Consider the following 21700-nt stretch of genomic DNA (forward strand, 5'->3'; position numbering starts at 1 on the left):
GAGTGACTCACCCTGCATATCTTAGACAACAGTGTTCTCATTTTCTAAAGAGGCAGACTAGATGACTTGCTTAGAAAGTAAAGTTCAGTGAGATAATCCCACGTTGCTATACTTCATATTTTTTCGTTGCAACAAGGGAGTAAACTGTACCTCCTTATCTGTGTAGGGGAATAGCCTGTGGGATTCCCTTCTTCCTTTCTTCATGGTAGAATCAAAGCTACTAAAATGCTGGAAGATCTCTCTCCACTGATAGGAGCAGGGAGGGACGAGAGATATGGAGCAAGTCCTCTATAGTCCTTGAGGTGTTCTGTGGGTGAGTAGCATACTTGCAAGTGCAGATGACTGTGATGAAATTGTGTGTTTGAGAGTGTGCTTGGTGATGTCTTAACATTTGAGACAGGAAATCTGGAGATGAGTCAAGTCCAAGAGAGGAAGAATATATGGCACCTTTATGAGGGAACATTTGAGTGTGCAAATTTGAGTTGCAAGTGATGGCACATTTGTTCCCAATGGTATTTTAAAAATAATATCTAAAGTGTCGCGTGTGTAGCATTTTGGTCATGATACATAATGGTTTTTTCTTTCATCAGTGTAATGGAGCTTCGGTGTGAAGTAAAATTAAGTCTGTGCTTAGGTCAGCTCTCATTTTTGACATGAGACTTTGAAGCGGTTACTATAATTAGTTTCTCACTAGCATCAGAATCCATTGTATTAGTATAGACAGATGGTAGAACTGCATCACATTTATTTGAGCTATTGATGTATTATAAATGAGAGCATGTACGTTGAAGTTTGCAGCTGAGAGCCTGATTCAGATACACACACATAGGTGAGTACTGTGATTCACAGTTTCCAAGATTGTTCTCTTTGGGTTTCGGTGAACACTCTAAAAGGGCATGGGTCTAGTCTCCTCTAGAGCCAGTGTCAGGTCTGCACAGATGTTTTATATACCCCATGATGACTCAAAGGCAGCAGGTTTCTGTATGGGGGCAGCTGAACAGAGCCTGGATTATTGATCTTACCTTTAGCTGTCCTTCACTTCCAATTGTTTTTCTCCCAGCAGTGAGAATTAAAATTCTGCAAGAACAGTAGAATGATAGAATTAATTATTTTTCCTGGGTAATTAACAGTGTCTGTGTCAAAAATGATTAATAATCTTAATTGCTCAATGTCCCTAGTAATGCTGGCAACTGAAAATCATTGTGGTTCAGAGCTTGAATGGTAAGAGTGTATGAAAAGGAAACTGTGAACATCAGCTATCAATGATAAAATTTACCAACATATCAACTGCATGGAGTGGAATTATAAGGCTTTCTATACGTCTTATATTCCAGGGAGGGCTAAAATGTGTGTGACACTTTGATTAATAATGTCATATATATTCATCACACGTGTGACTTTGAATGGCAAGAATGGAGGTTTATGTTATCACAAACACACATGAACAAATAGTAACTGCTAAATCTCAAAATGCAAATGTAAACTAGGAATAGTTATTAGGCAGGCTTTATTCTAATTTTTAGATCTCATACTTTTTATCTTTTTATCAATGACCTAGAAAAAAGCATTACAATTTCTACTAATGTGTAAACGACAAAAAGATAGGATGTTGATTCACAGAGCAGTCAAAATTCTTTGATAAGCTAGGTGCAAAGAGAAAATATGTTTTCGATGGTGAAGGGATCTGGAGATTGGTAGTTGAGATGAGCATATGCTCACAGTGTAATGCTATGGCCACGTAAGTAGAAATAGTGTATTAAATTGTCTCTGGTTTTACTGCTGGCAAGACTACCACTGGCATATTATATCCAATTCTGCTTCTGCAGTTTAAGACAGATGATGACAAATTGGAAGAGAATCAGAGGAGAGCACTGAGAATGGTTAGAGAGCTTGAAGCTATGCCTGAAGATAATGCAGGTCTCCAGGAACTCAATCTATTTAGCTTTCAAAGGGAAAGTCAAGAGACTGTTTCAACTGACTCTGTAAGATCATGGGAAGGAAATTTGGTAGAAAAAATTCTCACAGTAACAGATAAAATTGTACCAAGACAAGCGGTTGAAATCTGATGCTAGACATACATAGCAAATTTTAATAAAATAAATTAAATTGAATTATTGGAATAATTTTTCAGGAGCTGTGGTAACTTTTTTTCCACAAGACTTTTTAAAACCCAGATTGGTAGTTTTTCCTATACTGTGTGTTCTGGTTCAAAGAGGAGTAAGTTCAAGACTGTTTCTTTGTCCTGTATTGTTTGAGAGCTCTGGACAGTTCTTAAGAATAGACCTTACTTCTTTATACATCTGGGAAACTACAGATAAAGTGACATTCCTATAATGAAAACATACTTTGAAACGTGTTTAGTTAAATGCATTTTCATTTTTGTAAATACTGTAAGTATATCAGAACTCTAATAAAAGTTAATAAAGTTGTCTAGCTAAAGGTGTGTTTGGTGCCTGGAATAGTATCTCATGGAACGCAGATGCTGTTTTCCCTGACCAACCCGCAATTTCTGGTCAATATATGGTATTAATGAGAAATTAATTTAGGAGTTGTAAACTGCTGATGAGTGAATAAGGCTGAGTCCTCAAATGCCATGTTTATGCGGTTACTATGTGACACTGGACATCAGTACTTGATCCTAATTGTATTACTTAAAATGGAATTTCAGGTGCACTAATTACAGTGTTTCTTTTCAACAGGCCCATGCTAAAGTCTGGCATCTCTACAATGACCATTTTCGTCCGACTCAAAGAGGAAGGGTGTCCATTGCTCTTAGCTCCCACTGGATAAAACCTCAACGTATGACTGAAAAAAACATAAAAGAATGTCAAAAATCCCTTGATTTCGTGCTTGGCTGGTTTGCTAAGCCCATATTTATTGACGGTGACTATCCAGAGAGCATGAGGAGCAACCTCTCATCTCTGTTGCCCGAATTCAGTGAAGTTGAGAAGAAGTATATCAAGGGAACGGCAGACTTTTTTGCTCTTTCTTTTGGAGCAACCCTGAGTTTCCAGCTCCTGGACTCCCACATGAAATTCCAGCAGCTGGAATCAATAAGCCTGAGGCAGCTCCTTTACTGGATAAGCCGTGAATATAACAACCCCCAAATATTCATTGTGGAGAACAGCTGGTTTGTTTCTGGTAGCACCAAGAGAGATGATGCCAAATATATTTACTATCTCAAAAAGTTCATTATGGAAACTTTAAAAGGTAGGACTGAGGTTGTATTAATACATGCTTGACAAAATCATAATGCAAAATAGCCTACAGAGATATGTTAAAGAACCAGGCTGAAAACTAATTTTAGTCTTTAACATTCATCTTGGCACTTGTGAAATGAGACTCCAAATCCCTTTCCTGGGTTTGTTCTTTTCAGCTCTTGAAGACCCTTAATATCTGCAGGTAGCATTTGGTGAGCTCAATGCTGCTGTCTTTGAAGTCTGTAGGAAAATTTCTGCTTTCTTTTGGTGGGAGGAAGTGCAAAACTTGTGTGAACAATACTCTCAGTGGATTTAGGGAAGTTTACTGTGTTATTTATTTATAGTTGTTTTCCATATCTTAGATGTATGAATGCATATGTACAAAACATAAGAATATCTATGTGGGAAGGTAAATACTATGCAATCAGAGTTCCTCTGAAGAAAATACAAGGCTGAAAGAACACATTTTTAGATGAAAAATTGGAACCTTTTCATTCCACATCTCAGTGTTACCCTTGCACAAATTTTACATTGGTATAGCTCTGGACATCAATCACAATAAACTGATTTTATATCAGTTTATGGAGAACTGACTATTTGAAGTTATAGAATCTAAATTATTGAAATTGTTAACCTATCATTTCTTCCAAACAGTAAGGGAAATACACTAGCTTATGAGAGTTATTTTCTATTTTCCTTGTGGCAAAACATATTTTTTCAATCCTAGTAGTCACCAATACTTTGTTGGGGTTCCCATTTCCACTTTCATTGTTTTTTAATTTCTTAATTTAAGATTTAATAATTGATTTACTTGTCTACAGTTTACTGTTCTGCTTTTAAAAACAGTATTTTTGTAGCTGCTAGCTCAGATGAGACAGCCATTGTGTTACATTGCCATTTTCATACAGGGGATGAGCAAAAATGACTTTCATTTTATTCTCGGCACTCAAGAAGATGCAGAGGATTCCCACATTTGTTACATCTACTATTCTAGAAACCTAATTATTGCAAATAAATTAAAAGATGAATAAATATATGAGCCAATTCATCGAACACGGGAAGAATGTAATACAAAACAGTTACTAACTGTTGCAAGTACAGTATTACTAGTTTGCATGAAGTCAGATGAAGAGCTCATCTTCATGAAGGGGTCATATTCTTGTTAACGATATTTCTGCTTAGTTAACAAACTGCTGGACATGCATACATGCCTTTTAATCACAGCTGGCTGGAAACAATCTTAATTTACAGAGTTTCTTTCCTTTTAATGTGCCACTCGGTAAGTAATAATAACAACAACATGACCGTCTTGTCATACTGACTTAAGAATACTAGCACTTGGCTAAACTTGCTACAGAAAAAAAGCAGAGACAGACTGGATCTGCAGAAGGGTCTTTAGCATCATTACGATAAAAATTATTGCACCCATATATTCTGCCATTAGAATCTGCAAAATTCATTGTAAATACCAGAGTTGTCTATGCAATACATAGGGGAATTTAGTTGAAAAAGATTCACAAAAGGCATCGTGTTGGCTGTGATCAGTCTTGTTGGACAACATTAAAGACCAAAGACAAAGGCAGATATTGATGTTGCCTCTCAGAGACTTTGGACGTGGCCATCCAGTGAAATAAAGCACTGTAATGTAGAGATTCGTGAGCTATTTAACATGAGTTTCACTCCAGCATTCACAGGGCAGTAAAATGGCACTGGAGCTATAGCACCGAGAAGCAAGGATAATTAATTTATGCCCAGGGCCACATAAATGTGGTTTTGCTGCTTCCTAGGCCTGGCCGGTATCTTATGTATATGCACTGGTTCAGACAAAACTACTTATTTCTATATCTATGTTAACAAATAAGTGCAGCCCTGTTGGAGCAAGTCTATAGAATAACAAGTTGGTGTTAAGGGCCTGTATACATTCCTGAAGCCCATTTTGGGGTTAATTTCCCCTAAAGGAACCCAGGTCATACACCCTGAGACCACTCTGTGATGTGAACCAAAGTGTGATGAGGGCGATTCAGTCAAAAGTGCAAAAGTGTGCTCCTGCTTTCAGTTGAAGTGCTGATGTAGATGTCCATTCTGACACTGCCTGCTGTAAACAAGCTCCATAAATCTTTTTAAATTTTTTTTTGGCTCTGGGAAAGGTTCTTTTTGGGGGGGGTTCACAGCCCTAAATCCTTTTACTATTTATTACTATTGATCTTTCTTTCTTTCTTTCTTTTTTTTTTTTTTTTTTTTTTCCAAGTACCATTTAGAGTTGAATAGAGTAAATAGAGCTATAATATAAAGTAGTTAAATATTGATTGGACCTGCTGGTTGGTTGGAGATGTCTTCTCACATGGGTGGATATCTAACCACTTACTCTAGGGTCGTGTTCACTTCCCTGCCCTGTCTCTGGTGCAACAAGTAAATTGATTGTTCCTTGTAAAGTGGACCCTGTTGACCAGGAGGGCATGCAGGCTCCTCTGTGCCATGGTGACTAGCTGAGGGGTTTAGGTCATTATGTGGGGAGTTAGCAGGTCTGAATTCAAAGGGTCTTAAGGAGAACAGGAACATCCAGGCCCCTGACAGGCCGGGACTGAGCTATTCTCAGGTCTGTTCAGAGTGAAAACAGATCCCTAGGCACCTTCCACATGGAAGCAGGGGCTGCAGGCTTCACACACCTCACCTTCGTGCCCTGGGGTTGGACAGTAGCTAAGCAGAGGGTTTTAAGGATCTGTATTGGATGCTTATGGGTCTGCCATATTTTCTCGCACTGTTTCTATGCTAGTGAGCTAAACAAAGTGTGAGCTGAACTGCTGTTTAATTTTTAACCTGGTTCTGGCAGAGTTCTGGCCCGCACAGTAGCATACTGAGGGGGGGGATTACTCAGGTCAGGAGTTATTTCCTGAAGGTAGTATGGACAAGGCCACTCAGTTTCAGAAGCAAGGGCAGTTAGATTTCAGTCAGCCTGGCTTGCACACTAACAGACATAAAAAAATGGGGAGATAGACAAAGGAAAAAAAAAAAAAAAAAAAAAAAAGACAATAATTTTCATTGTGGTTTTTCAGTAACATGCAGTCCATGTGGGATACTGTGATATTTCCAGACTTTTTTGAACTTCCAAAAATTTTTCAAGTTGCTTCTTTCACAGGTGATAGTTAAAAGTTAATACATTTTTAAAGAAAGATTTGAGGAGAATTTTTAGGAGGTGCTCAGGAAGTGTGGGAGTGCTGTGCAATGACTTACAGGAAGGGTGAGATGCTATTCAAAGAGAAATTCTCACTGAGACTGGTTCACAACATGGACCTGCATTGGCTTTTACTCTGCTGGTACGGCAGATGTCATCATGGATGCATGCAGAAGTTAGAAAAATACTGCCGTTTGCCAAACACAAAAGAATTATGCCTTTAGGAGGAGAAATATTCCATTTCCTTAGATGTTTTCTCATGACCTCTGATAGAGTCTGGGCCAAGTTCATTGCTTATTTAACTGCAGTTCATTTAATTGTTTCAAACAGAGTTACAATCAAGAATCCATGTGGTCCTTCATAACTGATTGTAATGAAGTACATTAATAAAACCAGGAAATGAGGATCTTGATATTCTGTTTGCCTGAAATAATGCTTTCAGTATTACTAGACTGGAAAATATTATGTTCAGGCAGTACCTAGTCTGGGTTCACAGAAGATGGTGGGTAATAAAGATGAACTCTGCTGGCTGCAGAGCCAAACTCAAGTTCAAAAGAACATTTAAGAATGTGCTTAAATGCATTGCTGAATTAGGGTGGGTCTAATTATGTAATTAAAATAAGCATACTCCTTTGTGCTTTCCTGAAGCTGAGCCCAGGAACATTTTGCTGAATCTCAGTGTTTAATACAACTAAAAGTGAGTATCATTTGAAATCTTAAAATAAAGCTGTAATGCTGACAACACTAACAGTTGCCGGTAGACTCTGATATTAACCATCAAAGTGTGTGATGATTTCTTAAAAGTCAAACAGTGGATCTAGAGCATACGCATCTTTTTAGAAACCCTTAAATATTTAAGCTGGAAAATGCTATGCCATAGAAGATGTAAAGAGACAGAATTATCAAATAATGAGGGTCTTCCTGCATTATCACTTCTACTTAAAATGTGTTACTAAAAATTCACTGGCACACCAAAAGTGCTGTCAGGGTTTTCTCAAAATGTATTTGTAGTGGAGGAGAAGGAGAAAAAAGAGTGTAACTTTTGCTTGTGTACAGGGTAGTCTGCATTAATGGCACTTAAGCTACCCCAGAACGAGCTGCAGAGTGCAGTGCAGTGCAATTACTGGCTCAGTTGCTGCAAGCAGTTCAAGCGTAGCGTGCTCTGTTCTGAGGCTGAGGTTTGGCATGCCTGATTAGCAGCACTGCTCAAACCACTGCTGCACTGCTTCTCTTGCTAAATCTGGCCCGTTTAATGCCAAGCCAGGTACCTCTACTGCCTTGCACAGTGCACTCATGACCTGCAGCTTCCTTGGTGCAGTTGAAATATCTTTCCCGATGGGCTTTGGGTCAGGCCTTGAGATACTTATCTGACCTCTTGCATTGTTCTTACACGTGAATACTGCCAACGTTGCTGATACGGTGTAATCTACATAGGGAAAATGAGCACTGTGATAAGTTTGGTTTTGTTCTTTTCCCAGCCATCCGGTACGATGGAGTTAATGTGTTTGGCTACACAGTCTGGTCACTCCTGGATGGCTTTGAATGGCACAGGGGATACAGCATTCGACGTGGGCTGTTTTATGTTGATTTTCAAAGCCACGACAAGAAGTTGATGCCCAAATCTTCTGTCTTATTCTATCAAAAGCTGATAGAAAAAAACGGCTTCCCACCTTTGCCTGAAAATCAGCCCATAGAAGGTATTTTTCCCTGTGGCTTTGCCTGGGGAATTGTTGACAACTACATTCAGGTGAGTCTGATGATAAAGCTGACAGGCTGTCCAGCCAGATCAGCGCACAAGTTCATATTGATAAATTTGCTAGGTAGAATGTCTTTGCTGATATATATTACCACAGTGCTGCAAGGAGATGGGTACAAGGCCAAACACTGTTTCTTTCAGTCTTCACTAGACTCTCTGTGTATGACCGAGGAGATCCAGTCAGATTGAGATATGATAAATAACACTTTAGAAAAACGTATGGAAATCGAAAGGGGGCTGATGCTCATCTTCCTTGGACATGTTGTGTGAACAGTTACTGGAAGTCAGTCCTTTTCAAATGGAAATTGATTAGAGCCTCTAAAGTGTATTTCCAAATGTCCTAGTCTATGAAATGAGAAATATTACTGCTTTTTCACGTCCATAATTTTAATGGTAATATATTTGTCTGCTGTGATAATATGTTTTAGAAAACTTCCCGAAAGCTCTTAAAACTCCAGTGGCATCTTATGCATATATAACATGATACTGTTGTTACAGGGCTTGTGTGTATAAAAAAGTAAACAATGTTAGATTTAGATGCAATTTCTCTATTTATTCTTCGCTATTTTGTGTAGTACTGTATCTGAAGGAGGCCTGCAGTGCCCGTGGATAGCACCTAGCTAGATCATTGATCCATTTCATAGCTCTCACTCTTTATTTCAACTAAATCTGATACTTTGGGAGAATCTTTCAAATTTTAAGACTTCATAGCATGAGTTAAAATCGTAGCTTAGGTCTCTTTAACAGTTTGGCTCTGTAATTCTTAGATGCTGTTTTGGCTTGCAGGGCTTCTCCAACCACAGTAAAGAGGTGCAGTTAAATTCAATGTTGAGGCTTGATCCAAGAACAAAATTTTTCATTTAGATTTTCCACAGACAGAATCTTTCTTAAGGCTAGAGTATAGGGGACTTGTTTGTTTTTTCTCACTCCAAAAGTAAGATCTGACTTTGTTCTCTTGAAAAGTACTGCAGCCTTCTTACCTGGTATACTGATTTCCAAGAAAATTCAACAGTCATTATCTTCCTAGCTCCCAGATAGATTAGGGATTGGAAATGGAATTGCTGCCTTTGGGATCGATAATAGCTATAAAGTTGTGGAGTCAGTCAGCCTAAGACAGCTAAAAAAATCCCTCCTATCCCCAAAACCTTCAAAGCTGAATATTTTCATTTCAAAAGGCCATTCAAACATTTTGTGCTGTAAGGCTTAGGTAGTGTGATTTGTAGATGCATCACAGTGGAAAAACGCTTTTGACAGCATTCCCACAGTATTAGTGGCAATGCATGCTTTAGTAATCTTCAAGGGACAGTTCTCCAGAAAAGCAATTTCCCTCAGACATGCTGGTTTTTATTACTTTCTTCTATAAGCACAGTACTGACCTCTCCGGAGAAAATAGCAACTGATTTTCAGCAGCTTCTTTATACAGTCTGCAGAGCCTCGGCTACAAGTTGAACACTGGTTGTAGGCTGACACCTGCTTTTCAAACAGAGGGCAGGACAAGGAAATCTGAACTCATGGGGAAACTGCGCACCAAAGAAAAAAAATGTAAAAAAGGACAAATAAACACATGTGGTACCAGTATCTTGTAGTTTGGATCTTTCTTGGAAGAGCTACACTAGAGTGTAGAGATTTTACACTGTGCACTGTTTTAAGTAATTCACTTTTCCATTTTTTAGTCCTTACTGTGTTTGTAATATTCATTAAAAAGTGAAACTATAATTCTGTGGGACCCTGAGAAGCTCATCTTCTCCTGTGTCAGTATGTCACACAAGAAATTCTGACATCTGAAGCCCTAAAGACTTACGGGAAGTGCATTTGTTGTTGGAGTAACATATAGTGGGTTTACTTGGAGGCCTGAAAAAAAAAAAAAAAAGATTCAGACTTCAACAGCCTGCTGGAATAACTTGGAAATGAGTTCAGCATGAGTTAAATAAAAAAGGATGTCTTTAGCAGGAAGGAAAAATTTTGCTTGTCAACTGAATTCGTGCTAAAAATCAAGTGCAGAGCATTACTCATCTTTCATCATAGTCAGGAAAAGAACACAGAAATGATGTTGCATTCATTATTTCTTTTACTGCATTCAGGGAGTGGTCTTGAAACTGAATCTAGTGGGTAATTTACAACAGACAGTCTCTGTGTAGGCCCTTGTTAATCTTGAAAGAAAAACATTTTTAAAATTACTGTAGTCTTTTCTGAAGATCTGCTGCTCTGGAGATCTTTCACAGGCTTAGTGCCTTATCCTTGAGCAATCCCTTGTTTCCCTTACAGACTGGAGCACTCTGGAGAAGATACAAACGTGGTGACCGTTAGCATAAGCTTGTTTGGAAAGTAGGGTGACAATGATGTATAAATTTGGTACTTTTCTGACACCACATGGCAACAGAAAATTAATTAATTCATATGATCCAGAGATATTATTGTATCAGAGATGCGAGAGAGGTGCTAAATGCAAAGTTTTGACTTAGGATATTCTTTCACTACATCGTGCCTAATGGTTATGATGTTGCCATCTACCTCGAACAAACAGCTTGAATCTGGTATGTTTCTTATTCTACCTAGGTAGACACAACGCCCGCCCAGTTTCTTGACTCTAATGTTTATGTGTGGGACGTTCACCAGACAAAGAAGCTTATTAAAGTGGATGGAGTTTTCACCTCGAAACGCAAGCGTCACTGTGTTGACTTTGCTGCTATCAGGCTCCAGATCTCTCTTCTGCAAGAAATGCATGTCACACACTTCCATTTTTCGCTTAAGTGGTCTTTAATTCTTCCATTAGGGAACCTTTCTCTAATCAACCACACGCTCGTACATTATTATCAGTGTTTTGCTAGTGAACTTCTCAGAGTTAACATAACTCCTGTTGTTGCTTTATGGCAACCGATGGCTGAGAATCAAGAGCTTCCAGTTTCCCTTGCCAAATATGGAGCTTGGGAAAACCCAGAGACCGTTCAGGCTTTTGTTGAGTACGCCAGATTCTGCTTTACAAGTCTTGGGGACCATGTCAAATTTTGGATCACAATGAATGAACCATCTGTGAAAAACTTGACGTACACCGCAGGGCACAACCTGTTGAAAGCCCATGCAAAAGCATGGCATCTTTATGACAAAGAATTCAGGAGATCTCAGAAGGGTAAAATATCTATAGCTCTGCAAGCTGACTGGGTAGAACCAGCTTGTCCATTTTCCAGGAATGACCAAGATGTTGCTGATAGAATTTTAGAGTTTGACGTTGGCTGGCTTGCAGAGCCCATCTTTGGGAATGGTGACTATCCACAGGTGATGAGAGCGTGGCTTCACCGAAGAAACAGTGTCGACCTGTATAATTTCCACTTGCCTTATTTCTCAGAAGACGAAAAGAAGTTAATCCAGGGCTCATTTGATTTTTTTGCCTTGAGTCACTACACTACTACCCTTGTGGGCTGGGAGAAAGAAGATGCACTAAAATACGACCACTACCTTGAAGTTCAAATGATCAATGACATCACATGGCTGCACTCCCCCAGCAGAGCTGCAGTAGTGCCCTGGGGACTGCGTAAATTGCTCAAGTGGGTTAAATCAAAGTACGGCGATGTCCCGATTTATGTTATGGCTAATGGAATTGACGATGACCAGAACATGGTGCATGATAAGCTCAGAGTGTATTACATACAGAATTACATCAATGAAGCTTTAAAAGGTAAGGGACCGTAGATGGTTTATATGTCACAAATCCCAGTATTAGTATACACTGCGTGATAGAGTATGTTTAACTTTAAAAAACTAATTCCTGTGTAGAATACACCATAAATGAGATGTTAGTACAGCATAACAGATAGTTTTTTACTTTGATTTGCGATTGATTTGTGTCACTAAATATCAGGAAGACTGACCTTGCACATAAGCCATAATCTTCAGCATAAGACAGCAGAAGAACTTTTTTGTGGATTTAAGAAATTTAAGTAGCTGTTACGCGAGTAGCTCCACATGTATTTAGTCATATTTTCTTCTTTTAGCACTTGTACCATTATTTTGCTTAGTTGCTTCTCTCCACTGGTGTGCCTCAGGGCTGGGTATGAGTTCTGTTCCTCAGCTGTCTCTGTATCTTACTCAACAGTGATCTTATCCAACAGCGATCTTCATAATAATTCAGCTATCTACCTCATTATGCCATTTCCTGGACTCTTTCCTGCTATTCAGAACCCAAACCAGCCTTTTTCTCTGCCTCAGAGATTCCTGAATTATAAGACAAAACAGAGGCATTTTGAGTCATCCTGTCATACAACACATGCTGTTTTTTAAGAAAAGCACAAGACCTGAATGAGATAATTTTTACTGATAAAGAATCTTCTACATCTCACTGTAAGCTGATGCAGCGGGTAATTATTTACTGCTTTTATATGTAAGTGTGTAGATATATATATATATATAAATCCTACTTTTAGTAGTAATTTCTTTAGTTTCAACTTTAAGCCATTTTGTTGTTCATTTCCATGTATTTTACCTGTGTGGGTATCACAGACAGAAAGCAAACTTTCATTTATTTCTCTGGTTAACACAGACAAAGTGCTTTGTGTCCCTTACATCATTTAGAACCTTTAAATTATTAAACTTTTTCCCATTTGCCATCGTTCTTCTTGAAAGGGGTAAACCCAGACCTGGACACACTGTTCCAGCCACAGCCACCCCTATATCTCAGGCAGGTATAACATAACCTCTTACCCTTTTACTCCTCTTCTGTACATCTAAGCAACCCATTGGTCCTTTTGGCCATGGCAGCAGGTTGGTTACACACACTCTGTGGTTATCTACTGAGATTTCGTAAACTTGGTTAAAGATTCCTGTCCTCCAGGCAGAACTCCTTCTGCCAAAGTATGGTCTGCTTGTTCTTAGACATCCTCACATTTGGTTGTGTTCAAATGGTAGTCCCTTGCTTGTGCAAAGCTTGCTACACTAGCTGAATTATGTCCTTAATCTTTGTGTTGTTTGCAAACTTTGTGAGAAATAGTTTTACTTTTCTTTCAGGTTGCTGATACGTTTAAGATCATTAAATACCTTTTTGCTAAAACCCAGTCTCCATGACCACAGTAGAAATGCACCTATTGTGTGTGACACTTACTTACCTGCAATTACATTTCTACACTTACTAGTTCTATTTGAGACCAGTTGAAATCTGTTTATTGTTGGCTCCCCTTGACCTTGTAACATTCTATTTTCTTGATCCAAATGCCATATAATACCAAGTCAGTTGCCTTGTGAAGTTCTAAGTATATTACATCAAACATCATTACTTTCATTGATCTGCTGATCTCATAAAAAAGATGTCAAGTTAGTTTGACAAGATTTATTTTTCATAAAACTAAGATGATCGACATTAATCATCTATATCTCCTGTAATTCTTATTTATCAAGCCTTATATGATCTATTTCACTCTTTTGCTAGGTAGTGAAGGATGGCTGGCAGTTCCATAATTTGCTAGGTCATCCTGTCCACTCTGTTAAGTATTGGCTTTAACTTCCTCCTCTGTAATTTCCACCTTTTTCACAAATTACTGAACATCAATATTAAATGCCCGAGAGTTCCTTCTCCAGCATTTTGAAGCACTGGCTGCATGTTTTCTGCATCTGTACTTTTTAACAAATCTTGGCTATATTTGGGCTTATGGTTTCAATCCGGTTTTAGTGTACTGCTTCTTTCCTTCCTGCCACTTCAGACCGTACCATTTCTTGGCACATCTGTTGTCAAAGCGTGTATGGATATGGGCTTTTCTCCCAGTTCCCATTAGCCAGAACACCTGCACACTCCCCTGGTTTTTGCAGAACTTTGTCATTTGTACTGATCTGGTACCAATATCCCCCACTCACTTCCTTCGCTCTATCCAGCTTGGAAATAGCTCCTATGTTTTTCAACTTAACAATTGCATGTAAGCCATATTTTCGTATCTTTCCACCTTCTCTATCATGGATGAATATGTCCCTGCAAACTAGCCATAATGCTTGCCCTAAAGCCCACTCTGCCACTTTTGACATCACATGCTTCTCCATAGTGTTTGATCCGTCAGTAATGCCAACTTTTTCATTCTGTTTTCTTCTCCCGCTATGGTATTGGGATTTTGTCCATCTTGCACTCACACAGGAAGCAAGCTCTTAACCTTGGCATCATGGCTGCTTCAGGTTTCTCCAAAACTTGCATTTTTTTCTGCAAGACCCTGTGCGGTAACTGAGTTGGATTACAAATCTTGTGTCCTTACCTCAGTGTCACGCTGGAGAGGAATGAGAGAGGCTCTGGTACATGTGTGCATTCGCCTTAAAGTTCCTATTCTGCCTTCTTCCTCCAGCTGGTTTCAGGGACTGCACGTTGCAGCATTTGTGCGTGCAGTGTTGCTCACCTGCACTGTTCCAGGGGAGCCAACAGGTTTGTGCAAATAAATGATTCCAGAATACAGTACAGGACCCTTTGGACTCAGGCTATGCTTTTAAGTGCTTTGTACACTGTTTAAGTACATCTTTGCCAACTGAAAACAAAGAACAGCAGTAACCATTTATGTAACATGATTAAATCCACATGCAGTTTTACAAACACAAACTAATTATCGTGGGTAGCGGCTCTGTAGAAGGGCAGGTAAATATTATTTCATTTTACACTTGAAAAGTAGGTTAGAGGTGCTGAATGTCTTGCATGTGGGTGCAGAAAGAATTATTTCCAGAGGCATATGAAAATTCAGCAATTGCTAGTTTCAGTCCTGTGTTGATCTGCTGGAGAATGTTGCTTTAATTTGTTAAAAATAATGATTTTGAGAGATAAAGTATTACAGTTTGTGTTTACTACTGTGGATTGATTGTTTTGTCAGGCAGGACTGATGGCTCGAGGTTAATGCTCCAGCTTCTGGACCTCTTCCAGTAGCCAAGTTAGCAATACGGATTGTGAACATGTTCCCAATAAAGACCAATACAGGTCAGAAACTGGGGTCAGTAACAAGAGAGGACTATGATTTGCATAGCCTTTCCACGAGCTCTGGTGACACGCCAGTACGTGACCTCAGCATGGATGCATCTTTTTCTGGTGTCACTGTGCCTTTGTCAGGGAGAAGTGCAGCCTGGCATCCTCTGCTCCTTGGCTGCCCCATCAGGAGCTGCTCTGCAAGGGAGAAGGAGCTATCAGAGAAATAGGTTGCAGAAATCCAGGTGCAGGAAGACCAAAACCTGCATTCCTCCATACATAAAAGAGCGAGCCACCTTTTCACGGTAGACTCCATGCTGATCATTAAACACAGTCGCGCACTCACAGCTGTGTTTACCGAGCACAAGGAAATAAATACTCACAGATCACAGTCTGGCAATGGCTGACAGATTCTTACTTTTTATGAGAAACACTTCCTAGGTGTACGGGTACCTTACCTCATTTTGGGGAAGAGAAGTGCAGATGTGGGTTTAACATCCTCCTGCCCCTGCTTTATGTACTGGCATACGGTACTGCTTTTGAACACCAGAGAGACGTTTATTCATTTCTTCAACCCTTTGTTTTCCTTCACAGCTTACACCTCGGATAATGTTAACCTGCAAGGATATTTCATCTATTCTTTTAATGACAAGACCGCTCCTAAATATGGTCTCTACAGTTTTGTTGCAAATCAGTATGAACCAAAGCCTTCGATGAAGCATTACAGAGAAATAATTGACAATAACGGTTTTCCTGGTCCTGAAACTCCTGAGTTGGTGTGCGTAGAAGACATTGCCTCGTGTCCTGAATGCCACTTCTTTCGAACCAGGAAATCATTATTAGCCTTTATCTCTTTCGTATTCGTTGCTTTTATTGTTACTATATTCTTCATTACTTACTACTCCAAGAGGTTAGAGAGGAGGTATAAATAGAGCTGCCCCTTCGAATACACCACTCACTGCCCCTTCTCTTGCATCCCCTTGGGAAATCTGAAATAAGAGCGCACAATGTTGTGATTGCTTCAGCACTAGGAAGGCCTTTACATTGCCTGAAACTGCAGGACGTTGGCACTGAGAAGAGATTGCTAGCGTATGGCTTCCAAAAATAATTTTCTCAGGTTTAGTACATTTGGTTTATGAACTGTACTTAATTCCTGTGGTTGGAGTTATCTCACAACTTTCCTTGGGACCTTTGGTTGAGCAGATGCTTTCCCTTTCTTGGTTTTGCCTTGCTGAGTTGGACAGGTGAAAGTATGTTTTGAAGACACGGAGTGGTGGAAGAGCCTGGATATCAAATTCTCCAAGAGAAGACTGGGGAGAAACAAAACGGTTTACTTTTCCAAATCACAGTTTAACGTTGCTTGAGCAGAGCCAGGACTTGACCGGAGCAGAGACGAAGGAGAATTGCGCAAAGCGGCGCCAGGGGAAAGGGCACCCCCTTTGCTAAGGCAGGCGCAGGGGGAAAAACGGGGGGACACGAGTCTGTGCTGCTGGCAGCTCTCAGTAAATCACTTCACTACTATTCGGGTTGCTGACGGCTTCATTTGACTTCAGGACGTCATGGGGGAACTTCAGCTAAAGGAACTGCGTCTTTCTCAGTGTGGAAAGCAGCAGGGGTTATAACCAGGGATGGCAGGGGTCATGCCATCTGATGGGAAGAGAGGGGAAGGGTGAGAGTGTTTGCTGTCCCAGCTGTGAGCAAGCTGTGTGCCTGAGCCTGTGCCCAGGGACGCGGCAGGGCTGGGGCACCCCGCTGCTGCACTTCTCGCAGCCGGTTGCACGCGGCTGCCACTCCGCTGCTGCCCGGCTGCTTACCTGCCGGAAACTTGCACATAATTCAGTCAGACGGTCTCTGCGTGCCGTTCGTGTTGAGTGTGGAGACTTTAAATCCCAGCATTTTGGTGTAATAATCCCGCACTTTATTCTTGCTTTTGCTGCTTTTGCCAGGGTCTGAGATCTTGAAGCTGTTGCTCCAAGCTTCTTCCAGGTTGGTGGGAGGGTCTCCTTTGAGCAACTGGATCTGGGCCTGGCAGCATTTCATCCCAAAGTAATACTGAATTATCTGAGGGCCTCTCATTTTTTCTCTCAGCAAGATAAATTAGCAAAATATTAGCAACATTGTTCATTAGGAGAAATACAGAATGGAAAAAAAACCCTACATTTTTTTTGCCTGCCTTGTGAATCCCTACAGTAGGAGCGTCCTCTGTTTAAAGCAGTGAAGTCACTTCTCTCTAACTCTCGGCCTGCATTGCCTTCAGCTGGAATTGTATTTTTATTGCTATGTGAATAATGTCACTCAATGGAAAGAATATTTTAAAGGAAAAGTGCTCTGTGTTAATTATTTTTCTACTAAAGCTGATTATGCTGTATTAAATGTGATGTTTATCTACTAGATGACTAGCAGATGACTAAATGACCTCCCAAGGTTCCTGTCAACCTGACTACTCCGTGATTCTATACTGTAAATTAAAATCTACACATGAAGTATGATTTTTATTTGTAATTTAAGATTATATTTTTTCTTTAAATATCTCTAGAAATAAGAAAGAATTAGTATCTTATCATAATGATTAATCTATTTGTCCTCTGGTTCCAGTCTTAAAATGTTCTTTCTTTGCACTAATGTATATTTTGATATTGAGATTAAGGTGTAAAATTCAGGGTAAGTGATGGAGTATTAACAATAGATATAAAAATTATTTATAGCCTGATAGGTCTTGCGGAAGAAAAGCAAATTTTAAACTGCTGTATATTTATGCATTGGTGCCTGGCACAGTGTGGATTACAAGGAAATAGCTCTCCCTAAATGTGTGAAATGCCGAATGGCTTTCTCCATGGTGTGGCAATGAATCACCTTGCAATACATTACTCCAGTAGTCAGAGGCCTTCACAGTACATAACAAAAAGTGACGCTCATTTAATACCAGCTGTAGCCACGTCAGGCCTAGCTTGCGTGTTCTGTGCGTGCGCGTACGGGTGTTATAATTGTTTTGCTGTTGCTTAAACAAAAGCGAGTGTGGAGCGGATCTCTGTGAGGAGCCCGGCGTACGGTGCCTCCCCCGGGCCTGCGGGGGCTCAGGGGGCCTGGGCAGGGCGAGCCCAGAAGAGCCACGGGTGCTGTGCCGGTGGGCACCGGCCCGGCCCGGCTCTGGGCCAGCCATCAGCCGCCCGGCGAGCTGCTGCCCTGGGCTGTGGCACGGCCCGGCCCCAGCGCGGTGCCTGAAACAGCAGCCCGAGCAGGGAGCAGGCACTGCGGGCTCTTCCTGGCGAGGCTGGGTGATATGTAACCACCGACAGGCAGATGGCACCAGCTGGATATCTAATTTGTAGGTAAATCGGGGTTTGTTGCTACGAAGCTGTCCGCTTGCACCCACGCCCGGTGCCGTGGCCTATGGAAAACAAGGCAGCCCTTGGTGCAGTTCCCTTCAGAAGAGTTTTTAAATATCGCTCCAGAGCAGCGACCGGCTCGAGCTGGGCACAGCGGTTGCCAAAGTTTTCTCCTAAGCAGCCTGGCTGCCTGTGCACAGCAGCGCATAGCTCCCGGCAGATGATGATGGGCCAGGGAAAACACAGGCTGGTCTGATGGGGATAAGGGTATGGTTTTGCCTCGGGAATCTGCTTCATTTTATGTAATCAGAGGCCAGGGCGAGTTTCTTGTCAATCTTCTTGAAAAAAATGGCTCTCCACTAACAACAAAAAAAGCCCTCGAATAGGCAAAGATTAGATACCTGCCCAAGGAGAATTGCAGTGTGCTCATGCAGACTGACGCGGGAATCGCTGCCTGCGATCAGGCTGCGGGCTCTGGGGCACTTCTTCGTTCAAGACCCGCGTGTGAGCGATGACCTGGCACTTCCCCGTCACCGTCTGTGCGTCTAGAGCAGAGGTGCCGGCAGTAACAAGGACTTTGGGCAGAGGGGACTCCATAGTCAGGCTGCGAAGACAGCTCAGGGGAGGACGATATTTTATTTTCGGAAGAGCAACCGGAGTCTACGTGTGGTGGCTGTTAGCATGCAGTGTCTTACGTAGACTAGTTTCTTGATTTTAACGGTGTTTCTAGAATTAAACGTTATTGCCAGTTTGCTCAATGCTCCAGATTAAACATGTTGTCAAAAAGGAAATTATATTTTTATTCTAAATATTTTTGTGATGTGAGCGCAAGGCTTCTGTTTCATTTCTTGAAAAGATTGTGCAGAGTGACTGTGGGAAAGATGTCTTTGCTAAATGAAAGAACGAGTGGCACATTGTTTTTCTAACAATCGCAGAAATTAAATAAAGATACTGTACATATCAAATAGTAACATGAACTTACTGTTTAATCTGTCCAGTTTTTCTGTCTGCAACACGAAGTACAGAGTACCTTAGGAGAGGCTATTATGGTAACTGCAAGGAGTTCGTGCTGCTGTTTGTTCTTCCAGTGCCATAAATAACTGTAACTTTTGTTGGAGGTTGCTGGGGCCTGTGTCTAAACAGAGGTTTTTCCAACAGACCTAAGGCTTTGAAGGGGGTTTGGTTCTTTGTTGTTTGTTTTTTGTTTTTTTTTTTTTTTAGAGTGACTTGATATTTAAAAAGCCTTTGGATGTAACCATACCAATATAAGAGCAACACAGTAAACTTGACAGCTCTTCTATTCTACTAGAGTTACTCACAGGTTCGAGGGATTTTGCCAGCATGGTTGGGGCACCAGGCAGTCCGTTTGTGGTATCCTTTTTAAACGTCCTAAGGGAAGTAAATGTCAAAGTTAAAGGAAGTGGGAGCAGAAAGGGACAAGACTAATTAATGGGACAGTGGCCGTACAAGTGTGAGCATGTTTAAACACCCAACTTGCCCATCACTTTTCTCCTTTCATTGTATTCATCTGCTTTTGAGTAACTTTAAAAACTTGATCTGTCCATTCTGCTTGCAAAAACCCCTTAGGTGAAAAAAGGCTTTATTCAGGGCCAAGATGTCAGTTTTAGGTGCTAAATTTCAGCTTCAGCTGAGAAAGTTCAGTCTTGTTCCTTCTTCACTCATGCAGTGCCGAGAAGTCGAGGCGAAGAAAGGGAAGGGGTGAGCTCTTCCCGTCGTTGGTGTGCCACTGATGGATTGCCAGCCCGCTCTTTGCCAGCCATCACAAGGCTACGGCTAGTGCTGACCAGTTAAGCCCACCCTTTTTAAGAGATTGGAAAAAGAAGGAATAATGAGGTGAGATGAAAGCGGCAAGGTCCAACGTATCAGAGGCTTTTATTTTGTTTTGTGAGTTGAACAGAAACGCCACCCTCTGTCAAACTGTTCTGAGAAAACTAAGATTGTTAAGAAACCAGAAAGCTGAAATAACAGCAGCCAACAGCCAAGGCACTTGTGGGTGCTGACATTTTGCTGGCTGTTATTTTGTGATGCTCTCTGTGTTCGTGAAGGAGTGGCAGGAGGGCCAGCGAGGCAGAGAGAAGCCAGGGAAAATACTAACGAAGCAGGGCAGGAAAGCCACAGGCACAAGCAGTTGCGCGAGATCCTCGCCCTGAGAGCTGACAGAACAGTCCCCCCATGTGGGGATGGACCAGGGGACTTTGAATATTCTTTGTTAAAAGAATAAAATTCAAAAAAAAGCATCTACTCTGAAAACTTCCTACCTCCCCTATTTGTCCCTTCATGATGTACCTCCCACATGATGAATTTCACTGTCAAAAGCCTTCCCCTTGTTACAAGAGTTAGAACACCACACGGTGAAGCATCGTGATGGGGTCCCAGCCCTCCCAAGCTCATCCGAACGGGTTTCTGGCCCGAGGCCCAGGAGGCCCCCGGGGCTCTGAGGTGCAGAGGGAAACCGGGCACCGGCGGGTGGGAGAGGGAATCCGGTCAAAGGCACAGAGCAAAGCAGTGGGAATGACAACGATGGTGTTTTCTAAATACAGCAAATTCGCATCAAGTCGGGTTGGGCTCTACTTTAGTTCTTTTCTATTAGTAGGAAGAGTTTCTTCCTTACTAACAGAGTAGCACACAAGGCTTCGGGTTTGTTTTGCCACGGATGGGTTATAACTCCTCCTCCCTAACCTGAGATGTACAATGTACTTCTCACTGAGTTTTGGGTTTTTTTTCTGGCATCTCTCCTTGCAGGGAAGGAGAGGACCCGGGCAGCGCCGTCTCTGTCCCACCTGTTTGGCTCCCGGGAGCCGGTGGAGCCCCAGGCCGGAGCTTTACCCCCGCCGGGGCTGTGCCTTGGCGGGGTGCGCGGGGCCGACCCCCCGGTGCCCCCCCCGCCCCCCGAGCGGGGCCCGGGGAGAAGCGGGGGCCGACGGCGCGTCCCGGCGAGGTGCTGGCTGGGCGCGCTCGGGGCTGCGCGACAGTTCTCTCGGCAGCACTGTAAACCAGCGGGGCTGCACAAACACGACACCTGACCCAAGGAATCTGGTTTGTCCCCCCGCCGGGGGGAACCGCGGATTGGCCGAGTGTTTAGTTCAAGAGGTGTAACGGCATCAACTACCTGCGGTGTAAAGTTTTACGAGGTGACAGAGTTTGGTAGCCTGGCAATAGCGCAGTCAAGCTGGAGGCCATCGGATGCCCTGCCAGGAAAAGGAGGGGAGCAATCCGGCTTCCCGGCAGGCTGCAGCCTCTCCGGGCAGCCCCCAGGGTGCCCCGAGGGGTGCGAGGCTGCTGCCCCTCCAGCCTGGGGCAGGCGTGATCCGG

General features: G+C 41.8%; 1 protein-coding gene across 1 annotated transcript in view; it reads left to right on the forward strand.

Annotated features, from left to right (window-relative positions):
• Positions 1-19338, forward strand: part of KL (klotho) — a 51235-nt gene extending 31897 nt beyond the window's left edge. The window contains exons 2-5 of the mRNA XM_032982825.2: positions 2700-3210; positions 7851-8119; positions 10685-11801; positions 15636-19338. Coding sequence (XP_032838716.2) covers positions 2700-3210; positions 7851-8119; positions 10685-11801; positions 15636-15973 — 2235 coding nt within the window. The 3' untranslated portion in view covers positions 15974-19338. The remainder of the gene's footprint in view (positions 1-2699; positions 3211-7850; positions 8120-10684; positions 11802-15635) is intronic.
• Positions 19339-21700: the final 2362 nt, after the last annotated feature.

Source organism: Tyto alba, unplaced genomic scaffold, assembly GCF_018691265.1.
Source record: "Tyto alba isolate M040663 unplaced genomic scaffold, T.alba_DEE_v4.0 Super-Scaffold_2, whole genome shotgun sequence".
NCBI classification, from domain to species: domain Eukaryota; kingdom Metazoa; phylum Chordata; class Aves; order Strigiformes; family Tytonidae; genus Tyto; species Tyto alba.